This window comes from Ursus americanus, chromosome 5, assembly GCF_024610735.1.
Source record: "Ursus americanus isolate L20-20 chromosome 5, mUrsAme1.1.p, whole genome shotgun sequence".
NCBI classification, from domain to species: Eukaryota; Metazoa; Chordata; class Mammalia; order Carnivora; family Ursidae; genus Ursus; species Ursus americanus.
This window is the reverse complement of record NC_142131.1, coordinates 32400657-32415096: the sequence shown is the minus strand read 5'-3', so window position 1 is coordinate 32415096 and position 14440 is coordinate 32400657. Positions and strand designations below refer to the sequence as shown.

The window sequence follows — 14440 nt, the reverse complement described above, 5'->3', positions numbered from 1 at the left end:
GCTGTCCCTTCTGCCTGCAGTGCTCCTCCCTCCGATCAGCCATGGGGATTGATCGCTCCCTCACCGCCTTCAGGTCTGTTCAGATGACACGTTCTCAGTCAGCCCTCTCCTGACCACCCTGTGCTTGGCTCACACCAGAGACTCAGAGCTACCCTATCTGTGGCCATCATCACCCAGAGACTTCTGGTGTCCCAGACCAACGAGGAAAAACCAACCTCACAGTCCACATGCCAAAGGGCTGTCCTTCCTTCTGTGTTAATGGTGGAAGTTCACACCTTGGGCATGCTGATTCCTCTTCCATGTTGTCCCCCCCACTCAGTACCATTCACTCCTTTACTTCCTTTATCCTGAAGAAGTACTTGTACCACATTAGTCTTCGTAAAACACCACGTTTGTCTACCCACATCCGCTTAAGGACTTCTCTCTCTCTTTTTATTTCCTGGACTAAGCCCCCACTTTGCAGATAGATGGCGTTTGGCTCCCTGTGCATTGAATAGTCCTCCTTGGTTCCCTCTTCAGGCTTGGTGGCTCCCTGTGCATTGAATAGTCCTCCTTGGTTCCCTCTTCAGGCTTGGTTTACAGCCAGAGGCCTTGCCAGGCATGTTGTCCTTATCTCCCACCGCGTGTGTTCTCCTGTCTCTGACTCTTTGCCTCTGATCTCTTCTTCATTTCTCCCAACTCTTCTGCATCTGTCTTGATTTCTTACCATCTTGGGAGGAAACCCCTGACCACTGTGTCCAAAATTTTTGTGCACCACATGTATGATTTATTTATCCTATTCCATTTCATACTGGATTATGGACAACCCCTTGATTTTTAACTACTGAAATAGACTTCAAGGACTATAGTGACACAGGGATGCTTCTGAATGCCCTGCAGCAGCTACCACAAAGCCCAGCCCTTGGGCACTCCTGTGTAGTTAATGACAGACAGAAAACTGGGGCAGGGGGTGGTGGGGAGGGAGGTGGGCTCACTGAAAGGTAAACTGTAGTGTAGCACAGAACATGGTGGTTCACAGAAAAGTGGTCAGGTGGATGGCCATAACGTTTGAGTGGAATATGGAAATGGCTGAAAATATGGAGAATGTATTTAACTTTTAAAGAAATCATTATTATTATTTTTAAATGCGGTAGGACTCATAAAAGATACAAGGTTTAAGGAGAAATTTAAAATTATCCCAATTCTTACTAACTGGAGAAGATGGCTATTCATATTTTAATGTGGTCTGTTCTAATTATTTAAAAGTTAGCTATTCATGATGTTTTATTTGATATGAAATGTATTTAATTACTCCTTCCTTAGTGTACATTTAAGTTTTTTCCAGTTTTTTTTTATAATAACTAATGTGGTATCATTCTTTTACATATAACACTGTCCACATCTTCTTTTTAAAAGGTTTTTATTTATTTATTTTTTTTTTGAGAGAGAGCTTGCAAGCTGGGGAGGGGCAGAGGGAGAGGAAGAGAGTCCCAAGCAGAGTCCCCACTGAGCAAGGAGCCATACACAGGGCTCGATCCCACAACCCTGAGATCATGACCTGAGCAGAAATCAACAGTCAGACGGTTAGCCAACTGAGCCACCCTTGCACCCCAACACTGCCCACGTCTTAGGTTATTGTCTTACATTCTAGCATCAATATGAGTATATGTTAAGTTTCCCCTTTAACACACAGTTTTTAAAAAGTTTTAAGATTTATAGTTTTTAAGAAGAAGAGTGTTGGGGGTTTAAACTTTGGTTATTAAGTTTTTTTATATAGGACAGGAGATTTTGACATGTATAAACTCAGCTGTTACTGGCAAATCCTATTTTATGCTTGTATTTTTGTTTTTAATTGTGAAGGTTACTATTTCTAGTCTTAAAAACATGATATATAAAACAGAATGTAATATAGGTATTCAAAATTCTGGTGGTTGTACTCTTTTATTAAAGTCCGAGTTGCTAGTTTTTGACAAATACTATATTTCTGTAAAATTATTTTGTTTATAAATAGATTTCACTGCTTATATTTAGGTGTTACATTACTGGGTGCACAGAAGTTCACTAATCACAGCTTGGTTGCAGATTTAGCTTTCATAAACACAAAATTACCATCCATTGCCTTTGGTATTGATTTTTACCTTCTCTAAAATTATTCCTCTTGCTTTCCTTTTCTTTGTATTTTCCCTATTTCTGTGTTTTTAATTTTTTTATTTCAGTGTTTTTATTTTGGGGCATGTATCTTTAATTTAGCTGTAGTTAATCTGTAACTGAGACATACTATTTTATAACAAGGTTTTTTTTTTCTTATTTTTATTTAATTTTACAGCTGTCAACTATGTTTTATAGTTCTTTGCTCTTTTCCTTGATGTTTAATTTAACTATTTATATACCATGTGTTGTTGGGTTTTATGTTCTCGGGGGTTTGGCAAGATAAGCTCTTGTAGTATCTACTCGTGGTAACTTTTAAGGCTTATACTTCAATATTCTTAGATTTCTCTTGTATTTACTCTGTTTTGTCCTGGACTCTCTTGGTATGCTAAATTATTAAATTATTATTTTTATGTTGTATGTTTAATCTTTGAAGAATGGTGTTCCATTTCAAGAAGGATTTGATATTTGTATTCATTTCTCTGTCTGCTCACAGAATTTTTTTAGATATGATTTTTTTTGTTTAGCTGGTTTTATTGCTTCTGCTTTTTTTTTTTTTTCAAAAAGATTTTATTTATTTATTCGACAGAGATAGAGACAGCCAGCGAGAGAGGGAACACAAGCAGGGGGAGTGGGAGAGGAAGAAGCAGGCTCATAGCGGAGGAGCCTGATGTGGGGCTCGATCCCACAACGCCGGGATCACGCCCCGAGCCGAAGGCAGACGCCCAACCGCTGTGCCACCCAGGCGCCCCTGCTTCTGCTTTTTTTTTTTCTTTTTTAAAAATAAAGCTAACTGATTCTTGAACTCTTAATTTTGATTCTGCTCTTAATAGACTTGAGTAGGATTTCAGGTAAATCTTTTTTTCAAAAGGGTTATTGGAGTGATCTGTTTTCTGAAACCTTGTGTATCTAAGGAGGTATTCATCTGACTAAATGAATTCCTAAGCCAAAACCTTTTCCCCAAAGATCCTGTCAACATTGGTCTATGAATTTTGGGCATTGAGTATTACAGTAGAAAAGCTTTGAGGCCTGTTTGACGTTATTTCTTTGTTGGTAACCTGTTCTGCCCAGATGCTTGAGAACTTTACATTTTTCAGTCATATAGGTATTGTTAGAATGTGTCTACACAGGGGCGCCTGGGTGGCTCAGTCGTTAAGTGTCTGCCTCCGGCTCAGGGCATGATCCCAGGGTCCTGGGATCGAGCCCCACATCAGGCTTCTCCACTGGGACCTGCTTCTTCCTCTCCCACTCCCCCTGCCTATCTTCCCTCTCTCGCTGGCTGTCTCTGTCTCTGTCAAAAGAATAAATAAAATCTTTAAAAAAAAAAAAAAAGAATGTGTCTACAGAATAGGTGTCATTTAATTCCTAGAAAATAGGGAGACTTTTTGATTTGTCTTTTGTAGTTTTTTTTTTTTAGTTCGATAAAAGTTTTTGTCAGTTGTAGCTTTGACTGTTGCTTCTGATGTAATTTTTCTGATTTCTTCCTTGGAGAAGTGTGATCTGTTAGCTTTTTTTGTATGACAGCTACTTTAAAATTATACCCTCCTTTTTCTCTACATTCAGGAGGGAATCTTTCAAGTTTAACTTACCAGTGCTGCTTTGATATTTTGGTTAAATTGATTCTTCTCTGTTCCGTCCAAGTTCTGTTTTCTTGTCCCCCAAAGCTCCATCTCCCTCTCATTGGGCTGGCCTAATGTCAGGTCCTCTACTTCCTTCATGGTCTTTTGGTCCTATTTTATGTCATTTTGTGTCTCTGAGGGAAAACACATTTCAACTATCTAAGTTTTTCCTCTCTGTTTCTTGAGTTAATAATCTTCAGGGGCTTACTTTTCCTGTGAGTTTTCTGTCTAACTTTTCCTGTGAGTTTTCTAACTTTGTGGAATCTCATAGCTTCTACTTTTTCCCCTTTTCCTTTCATTCACTTGTTCTGGAATGAGGAGAGAGCAGTCTGATTTCCACGTTTGCCATCAGGACCAGCACGTGGATAATCCTGACCTCTACTCATTGGCCCTTGAGGTATTGGCTAACATGCCTCTGTAGACCTACAGCGGGAGGAAGTTGGGTTCCCTTCTCAGTGGATTATAGGCACTTTTCCAGTGTGGTTGGGATGGACCTAAATGGGACCTTCTCCCTACAAGGAAGGATTCTTTCTAATGAAGATTGTGATAAGCTGCGGCCTCCTCCCTCTACACAGTGTGTGGGGGTGTGTGGGACGAGAGAGTCATGGTGGGTGGTGTGGAGACTGATGGGGACGGAGGGCTAGACGATAGCAGCCTGGCAGAAAGCGGTCCCCACGCACAGGGGCAGCTTTCTGTGAAGACAGCCTGGGTCTCTGAGCCAGGGGGCAGAAAGGAGCGGACAAACTCTTCCCTTCTTTTAGTGAAATCGAGGCCACATGTTGTATGGAGGAATACAAGCCAGCGGCTAACTTGTCTCTTTTAATGTGACTACCTGTAGTTGGCAGGAATTCCTCCTGGAGCCTGACAGGATTTTTTTTCAGCATTGTTGTGAGTTTGTTTTCTTTTTTTCCATCTTGCAAGGTGTTCTGCCTGGTACAGGAGTGGGCAGTTGCCACCAGCCAGATGTCAGAAGTCCCTTGCAACGTAGGGCATATAGTGGTAAATGAGTTCTCAGGCATGTCTGTCGTGCATGATTGCGGGTTTCATAATTGGTAAGACTCTGTGCAGAGCGGGAAAAATATCTCCAAGGAAATGAAAATATTAACCATGTGCTTGTGCTCCAGGGTGGGGTTACATGTGATTTAGATATTTTTCCTTACGTTTTCTAAATATTTTTGTGTGCAACTTTTGTGATGACCGGTAAAAGCGCAATGCTGTCTTACTTATTTTTGTCTTTCAGACTGTAATGCAAACGTACACAAGGGTTGTAAAGACGCTGCATCTCCGTGTACCAAGGTAATCTGTCATTTGTTTTACTTGTGCACAGGTAGCTTTGTTGCTTCCTGTTATCTGTTTCGGTTTTTGTTTTTTTATTACTGTCTGTATTTGTTTCTGAAGTGATCATTTATAATGATAAAGAAAAACACATATGTTCAGAGTGCATAGCTGTTTCCTGAACTGTCCACCTTTGGAAATAGGAAAAGCTCAGATGTGGCCACCTGTGTTATAAGGTATAAGTGGGTTAGTCTTCCTGTTGAGTACTGCTTGGTTTGCCAGTGTGGACCTCAAGTGTATGTATATGACGCCTAGAGCGGTAATTCTCAAGCATCAGCAAGTAGTAGCTTCACCTGGAGGACCTGTGAAATGTAGGTTTCTGGGCCCCATTCTTGGATTTTCTGATCCAGTAGGATCTGGGTGGGGTCCAAGAATTTGTATTTCTAACAAGTTCCCAGGGGGTACTGCTGTCCTGGGACCACACTGTGAGGTCCCCTGGAATAAAGGAATAGTCTCTGAGTTTGGGAGTGGGCTTGAGGAAATGGACGCATCTGGTCACGTCTATTCCTTTCTTTCCCACTCTAAAGTCACATTAGAAATGTATCTGAGTGAGCGTGATGGCACTTCAGAGGGAACCTTGAATCTCCAACCTCTGTGCCAATTGAAACAGACCTTGTGTCAGGTCACATAGTTCCAGGTGATGTTTCAGTACCCCAAGGTGTTGTGGCTGGTAAGCAGGAGGGATAGCCAAGAGTAGGAAGAACAAGTAGGAGAAAGGCAGCGCTGATAGGAACTCCTCTGTCTGGACCCATGAGTTGGAGATTTCTGGTTCCCATAGACTTTTAACAGAGCTGGGATATTCATGATCTGCGTTCATGAGGCATACCTTCATCACAACTTACATGTCTCATTATCATAACTTTTTCTTCTTCGGTGCATTTAATGTCTTTTGCTTTAAATTCTTCTTTGTTTGAAATAAGATAACAAAAATGATATAGATAAGAGTACTGTGTAACTGGATGGACATTTTTGTAGTCAGAAGGAATTTAATCTCATTTTACATGTTCCTAATGTTCTTTACCAGAAATTCCAAGAGAAATACAACAAGAACAAATCGCAGACCATCCTTGGAAGTAAGTGACGTGGAAATGCCAATTTCACACATACCATACTTTTTTCCAATGTAAAATACTCCTTTTGTATTCTCCTTTGTCCAAATATTTGTTCTTTCCTAACACATGATTAGTGTAATATTTAGTTATACAAGGAGGTCAAGAATGGTATAAACTTCTGTGCCAGCCTAACAGCCTTTGTACTAGATGTCCCATATGATATTTTATTTTAGAGAGGCATATAAGGGGGGATGTGTTAGGATATTGCCTCAATTCTAAGACATGGTCTAGTATAATACGCAGTATTGATTTAATAACAACCTTGGGGAAAAGAGAACATGACATTAAGTGTACATAACTTTGTTTTCCTCGCACTAACACATACTTAACTACACAAATACCTATCACATGCTTCTTCAGAATCAGAGTTAGGGACAAAATCCTTAAGTTTGGAGTCTACAGTCCCTGATGTCCATTATCATAGTGACCTGGTCCTGCTTATTTGCTGGGGTTGAGGCTGTGATCTCATCAGCTCCTTTAGGATGATGGTGAAATTTCAAGGCACACTGGCGTTTTTCTCACATACAGTTAAACTTGGTGCTTCTGTTTTTCTTTGAATTATGTATTGCTTCATGTGAAGCAATGTCTCTTTGCACTAAATGGCAGCCTTTGACAGTAGGTCACATTGCATGTGAGAACCAGGGACCATCATCTCCTATGTTTGAAAATCCTTCCCTTCGTTGTGAGAAACTTTGCAGTTTGTTCTGCCTCAAATATGGCGTTGCTTGCCATGTGGCAGGCATTTTTAAGTTTATGGTCACTTTTCATTTGAATGCTCTAACAGTGTGACCAGTGTTCCCAAAATCACTTGAATCAGGGGACAATACACTATGCAGATTCATGGTGATAAGCGATTGGGTGTGATGTTATACAGGGTAAGCTAGTGCAGAGAGTCATGACTGTGATATTGTTTACACCCCTGCTTGGACAGAAGTCCCTTTGATTGTAGTTGTGAGGGCCTTGTCAATTTCATAAGGTTCAGCATGAAAATAAAAATATCTTATAATTGATAAAATTCCTTCTCTGGGACCCATGAAAACCAAACCAAATCATACATGTATAAAATCCTGGGGTTCCAAGTAAGTGTTTATTCTCTTCTGCTTGAGAAGGTGTGTGCTGTATCTCTGGTACTGTAGCATTGAAACGTTTTCTGAGGGTCACGTATAGCACACATTAGATGTAAAGGCATATATGCCTGTAACAATTCAGAAGAAATGGTTGAGAAGAAATTTGGAAGAAACCAGAAAGGTATTGAAACACCGTTTAGCTTTCAGTATGTGAGGGAGAGAAGAACTCAGCTTAACTTGCAGGTTTCATTTGCCTGAAGTTCTCACCCCATGAAGAACAGACTCTGCGGCATCATTCCAATCCACTGACATGCTCTGTGTGTGTGTGTGTGTGTGTGTGTGAGTGATTGTTGGTACATACAATATGCATTCTACTAATAGTGCTAATAACACCTTGCATCTATTTAAAGCTGGCTGGAAGGAGTACAAGCAGTGGTTTATGGGAAAGCTCTCTCAGTGTTTCCCCATTCCATCTTCTTGTTTGTGTAATCCCAGCCGCCCACAGTCTCCAAGTGGCTATGCTGGAGCAGGCCTGCTGCATGGGTATCAGGAGGGTGTGAAATGGAAGGGACATTTGAAGCAGGTGTTAGGATGTGGCAAGGAGACTGGTGTCAAGGCTGGGCATGCGACGTTATTAGCAGCCATTCGAGTGTTTCGCTTCTTGGCTTTTGAGTGACTCCTTGTAGTTACCGCCCTCTTTGAAAACCGCATGAAGCACCCATTTTGATTTCTAGACTCTTCATTTCGAGACATCCCACAGCCTGGTCTCTCCTTGCACCCTTCTTCCTCCATGCCTATTGGATTGCCCACTGGGAGAAAAGAAGCTTCAGCACAGGCCCATCCTTTGTCCAGAAGTGTTCCAGGCACTGCCTTGGAAAGGTAAGATGAGAAACCGCACTGAGTCCTCATGTCTCAGAGCTGGTGCTGGAGCTGACTCTTCTCCCTCCTTCCCTCCAGCTTCAGAAGGTCGGGGCCATCCCTGGAGTCTGAGAGTGACGGGAACACCTGGAGAAGCAGGTCTCATTCTGATGAGCTGCTACAGTCCATGGGCTCTTCTCCCTCCACGGAATCCTTCTTAATGGAAGGTGAGGAGAAGACACATTTGTTTCTGTGAGGAATTGCCAAAAGGAGTATTTTCTGAAGGATCACACATATTCTGTGTGTGTGTGTGTGTGTGTGTGTGTGTGTGTGTGTGTGTGTGTGTGTTTAAGGAATTGTTTCATGGTGTCTTTTTGGCATAGGTTCTTCTGATAAATGAAAATTTAGCCCCAGTGACTGGGTAGTGGCCAAGGATATATGATATATTCAATAGACATGTGGCATGAAGATAAGAGAATGAAATACATTGTGTGCTTGTTACTGTTTAAAAGGTTTTAGAACTACTGATGATTTGGAATATGTTAAAAATAAATACTTCACTTAGTTAAGACTGGGCTTGCCTGGATTTCTGAGATACTTATCCCCATCTGTTACCCTCTACTTCTAGGGGAATAAAAGCACCTTTTTAAAGCGTATTTTGTTAAGATAGGATTTAATCTGGTGAACAGCATGTTGCATCCAAGATGTATCAATAAGTAAAGGAGAACCAGAGGAAAGGAGAGCAGTGAGAAGAGAAAGGGGTGGACTCTGCCCCGGGAATCTATTGCTTTTATTTTAAACTTGAGTCTTCCAATCCGTTGTCCTCTCATGCTAACTCCTCTGAGCTGGACTCCGTCTCTCAGGAGTGCTGTTCGGGCAAGTAGAATTTAGTTTTCCTGGAAGGTCTATGTGTGTGTGATGTCAAATTCTGTCAAAAAATCTGTACTCGCCTGTGACCTGAGCCCTTGTACCCTGCTTTCTTGTTTATATTAAGGACAGTGGGCCCAGTCAAGAGCAAATCAAGGAGACAAGTACAAAATTCAGATCTGGGTAAACAGTGCAGAGTAACCTGGGGCAAAAGATAATGTGTGTTCAAGATTCTGTAAGCACATTATGGACTCCGAAGATCACCAAAAATAACTAAAATAGAGCATGCCAAAACAAACAAAATGATCTTTAAATGTCTTTTTTTTTTTTTTTTTTGCCATCCACACCATCATTGTTTTAAGGATTCTTTGCTTTCAGGCAAGCTGCCTTGATTTTTAGTTGTTTCTGCCCCACATCAATAGTATTTGGGCTTAGTTGTTTCTGTGTTCAGAGCAGGTTTATTTCGAGTGATGAATCCGTAGACATGGGTACTTGGAAAGGTCTTTTTTGCGTCACTCCACTTCTGGCTTTTGTGTTCTGCACACACGCTAGATGTCGTGGATTCTTCTCTGTGGAGTGACCTCAGCAGTGATGCCCAGGAGTTGGAAGCAGAATCTTGGAGTCTGGTGGTGGACCCCTTGTTTTGCAGTAAGCAGGAGAAAGATGTCATCAAAAGACAAGATGTCATTTTCGGTAAGCGTTTAAAATGTGCTCTTGGGCTGAGGCAGGGTGGTATAGGGGAATGAGCATGGAATTTGCCATCCTACAGATCTGGGTCCAGATCTCAGTTCTATTCCTTTCTAGTTCCTTGATCTCAGACACATTTGTCTGATTTAATTCACCTGGATCTTACTTTCTCTGTCTTTAAAATGGGGATAATGATACGTTGAAAACGTGAGGCTTCGTTGAGGTGTTGTATGTACGTGATACAAAGAGAATTTTATTTCTCAGATCCTTTTCGGGTTTACTTGCACATGGCCTATACTTCTTGACTTCTGTTATAAGAATCACAGTAAGTTTTCACGTATTTTAACGTAGGGCAGACAGGGCTCTGAGTACATAGCTCTGCCGCTTGCCCACACGCACCAGCGGGTACCTTTCTCATGGACTGCGGTGGGTTGGGCAGCACCTGGATCAGAGCAATGTGGGCCTGCGTCCTGCAGTCCTAAGTGTGAATTTCAACTCACATTTTACTCTTTCCTGTGTTTTAATTATCAGTTAATGGTCATTTTTTCAGTGGATGGTCACTTTGGACTATTGCCACTTTTGGGGGTCACATAGTAACTTTGTGTTTAACCGTAGGAAGAACTGTCAGACTGTTTCCCAAAGCAGCTGCACCAATTTACCCGCCCGCCTGTGGTGTACGGAGGATTTTGCTTTCTGCACATCCTCACCAACACTTCTTTATTGTCCACCCTTTTTATTCCAGTTGGCCTCGTGTGTGTGAAGTGGTGTCTTATTTTGAGTTTATTTGCATTTTCTTGCAAATAAAGATGATAAGCATCTTTCCATGTGCTCACTGGTCATCCGTAAATCTCTTTGGAGAAACATCTATTCAGGTCATTTGCCCATATTGAAGTGTGTTTTTTGGCTCATTTTGTCTTTTTACTGTTGAGTTGTAATATTTGTTTTTATACTGTGGATGCAAGTCCCTTATGAGAGACTTCTCTTGCATTAAATAGTTTTTTTTTTCGGTCCTTTTACTGGAAATGCCAGCATTACTTTTTCTGTAGAAGCGTCTTAATTAGTGTCATTGGCAGCCACACTCTACTAAAAATTTATATTTGAAAACCAAGCAAGGTCATTGAAAAACACCTGATTCTATGTTCCTTGTAGTATTTAAATCTTCATTGCCATAGCCCACCAACCTGATCATACACATTTTTCTTGAACACCTCCATTTTCTAGAAACTCTCTTTCCATAGACATTGCATTTTAGTTCTAGTAATCTGTGCTAAGATCTGAAAGTCCTATCCCCTAGTTTCTGCCTGTTGACTCTACCCACATAAGAAGTCTGATCTCTCTCTCTAGACTGGCCCTTGGTTGCTACCATGCTGCCGGCCCATTGCCTTCCTTCACCTTTTCTTCTTTCAAAGAAGCCTTGTTACTTGCGTTAAGGTTTAGAACAAGTTGTGTATAACATTTGGGCACTCCGTTTATTCAGCTGGAACTACAGATAAGATCTACTTACCTTGGTTCTGAGAAATAAATAACATATACTATCCAACAAATGTTAACACCTTTTGTGCCAGGCATTAAGTGTGGAAACCAGGGAAATCGCAGTGAACAAAACGTACAGAGGTTCTGCTCTCATGAACTCACTTTGCTGTGGGGAGACAGAGGACACAACCTACCGTGCGGTACAGGATGTGTGTAAAATACATAATGGGTTGTAGGTAGTGATAAGTGCTGAGAAGAAAAATAGAGTAGTAGGCCGTCTCCAACAGGGGGCAAGGGCTATGAAATGTTAGGCCATACAGAGGAGCCTTAAGAGACAAGTAATCTTCGAAGAGCCCTGGACGACGTTGAGAAGGAGCTAGATGGAGTTAGGAAGAAAATATCTCAGGCAGTTGGAACAGCGAGCATGGAGGCCTTGAAGAAGGGTCTTACTTTCTCCCCTTCTGTGGGCTGTCTTTTCACTTGATCGATGATGTCCCTTGATCATCACACTCTGTTTATTCCTGGAGAAAGTGGAATCAGTGCTGGCTTTTATAGCGGAAGAATGTCCTTGTTCATAAACATTAAATTTGTCTGACCTTCAGTGTTCAGCCGCTACCGTAGGTCACTGGGGTCCTTCATTGTTCAAGCTTCTTTGTGCACGTGTGTTGCAGAGCTGATGCAGACGGAGATGCACCACATCCGGACGCTGCTCATCATGTCTGAGATCTTCAGGAGAGGAATGAAGGAGGAGCTGCAGCTGGATCACGGCACCGTGGATAAAATCTTCCCCTGCTTAGATGAGTTACTTGAAATCCATAGGCATTTCTTTTATAGCATGAAGGAGCGAAGGCAGGAGTCCTGTGCTGGTGATGACAGGAATTTCATCATCAGCCGAATTGGAGATATTCTAGTTCAGCAGGTAAGAGAGGAAGGTTTGCAGACTCTCTACAATGTAAAAAGCCTGTGAAGAATGGGAATTGCTTTACCATGACTGCAGATGGGACTGGTTGGCTTTCTTCTGTTGGATACCCCTTTGTGTGCCTAGTGGCTGAGAGCTTTAACAGCCAGTGACGGACTTCTGTGAGTCTCATACCTGGTGGGATGATCCCTGTCCCTCTCTCCTGTGACCAGGAGTCACAGCCATATCTAAATCTCTTAGGAAAATTCTGCTTAGACTTTTTGATGTGGTGGCTCTATGATAACAGGGCTTCCTCCATGGACCAGTGGTAGTCGTGCCAGTATCTCCAAGATAGATGTTGGCTCATCTTAGGAAGAGTGAGGAAGATCTGTTATCATTAAAGACTTAGTGTTCCTGCCTGGGAAACGACACAGCAAATGTCAGTAAAAAGAGGCACTTCTTAGGTAGTTGGGATGTTCGATGCGTCATGAGAATGGATTGTGCTACTCTCCTAATAGAAAAGGGAAAACACAATTTTGACAGTTTGTATTGGCCTTCTGATCCCTTTTAAAGGGGTTTTCTGTGATAAAGATGCTGATAGAGAAGTTAAATAACATGTGTTCAGTGACCGTCATAGGGTAAGCACTTTCCCGGGTACTTGCATGTGTATTACCTCCTTTTCCCTTCACAACTGTCTGTATAAGGTAGATATTATTTTCCCCATTGCATGACTACAGAAACCAGGGTATGGAGAGGGAATGATTTTTTCAAGTTCACTTACCTCCTAAGTAGCATAACAGAGGTTTGAATCAAAATCTGCTCTCTGAACAATGAATTAGGTGTAGGATTTCTTGAGACCTCTGATGACATCTGGGGAAGCTTTTTATCATCACTAGTTTGTAAGCCCCAGTAAAACAGGGATTCTTGTTGATTTGATGACTAATGTATTTCACCTAAAACAGTGCTTGGTACCATAAATATTTATTGAGTGAATGGGTCACTTAGAACAAAACGCCAGGAATCACTTGAATGCCATGTTTTGTAGTCCCTTATAGTACTTGGGGAAAGGCATGGAGATGCATCCCTAGTTAGCTTAGTTGGACTTCTTCTAGATAAATAACAAAATGTCATCTTCTCCACACTGTTTTCCAAAGTGGCTGTACCAACTTGCATTCCCACCAACAGTGTAAGAGGGATCTCCTTTCTCCACATCCTCTTCAACATTTGTTGTTTCTTGCCTTGTCAATTTTTGCCATTCTAACTGGCGTAAGGTGGTATCTCAATGTGGTTTTGATTTGAATTTCCCTGATGGCTAATCATTTTGAACATTTTTTCATGTGTCTGTTAACCATTTGTATGTCTTCATTGGAAAAGTGTCTGTTCATATATTCTGCCCATTTTTTGATTTGATTATTTGTTTCTCATGTATTGAGTTTGAGAAGTTCTTTGTAGATCTTGGATACCAGTCTTTTATCTGTAGTGTCATTTGCAAATATCTTCTCCCATTCTGTGGGCTGCCTCTTAGTTTTTTTGACTGTTTCCTTGGCTGTGCAGAAGCTTTTTATCTTGATGAAGTCCCACAAGCTCATTTTTTCTTTTGTTTCTCTTGCCTTTGGAGATGTGTCATGAAAAAAGTTGCTGTGGCCGATGTCAAAAGAAGTTGCAGCCTATGTTCTCCTCTATGATTTTGATGGATTCCTGTCTCACATCAAGGTCTTTCATCCATTTAGAGTTTATCTTTGTGTATGGTGTGAGAGAGTGGTCAAGTTTCATTTTTTTGCATATAGCTGTCCAATTTTCCCAGCACCATTTATTGAAGAGACTGTCTTTTTTCCACTGGATGTTTTTTCCTGCTTTATCAAAGATTAGTTGCCCAAAGAGCCGAGGGTCCATTTCTGGGTTCTCTGTTCTGTTCCATTGATCTATGTGTCTGTTTTTGTGCCAGTGCCATGCTGTCTTTGTGATCACAGCTTTGTAGTATACCTTGAAGTCCGGCAACGAGATGCCCCCAGCTTTGTTTTTCTTTTCAACAATTCCTTGGCGATTCGGGGCCTTTTCTGGTTCCACACAAATTTAAGGGCTGTTTGTTCCAGTTCTTTGAAAAATGTCATTGGTATTTTGATCGGGATGGCATTGAAAGTGTAGATTGCTCTGGGTAGCATGGACATTTTAACTATGTTAATTCTTCCGATCTATGAGCATGGAATATTTTTCCATTTTTTTGTGTCTTCTTCAATGTCTTTCAAGAGTGATTTGTAGTTTCTAGAATATAGATCACTTAAAAAGTTAAAAATAAAGCTACCCTATGATCCAGCAATTGCACTACTGGGTATTTATCCCAAAGATACAGATGTAGTGAAGAGAAGGGCCATATGCACCCCAATGTTCATAGCAGCA

General features: G+C 41.3%; 1 protein-coding gene across 4 annotated transcripts in view; it reads left to right on the top strand.

The window, feature by feature from the left end:
• The window catches only part of ARHGEF28 (Rho guanine nucleotide exchange factor 28), a 297126-nt gene that overhangs the window by 219151 nt on the left and 63535 nt on the right, over positions 1-14440 (top strand). For all 4 annotated transcript variants that reach the window (XM_087862079.1, XM_045809753.2, XM_087862080.1 and 1 more), the window contains 6 exons: positions 4987-5042; positions 6106-6154; positions 7995-8139; positions 8218-8345; positions 9538-9678; positions 11817-12064. In XM_087862079.1, coding sequence (XP_087718205.1) covers positions 4987-5042; positions 6106-6154; positions 7995-8139; positions 8218-8345; positions 9538-9678; positions 11817-12064 — 767 coding nt within the window. The remainder of the gene's footprint in view (positions 1-4986; positions 5043-6105; positions 6155-7994; positions 8140-8217; positions 8346-9537; positions 9679-11816; positions 12065-14440) is intronic.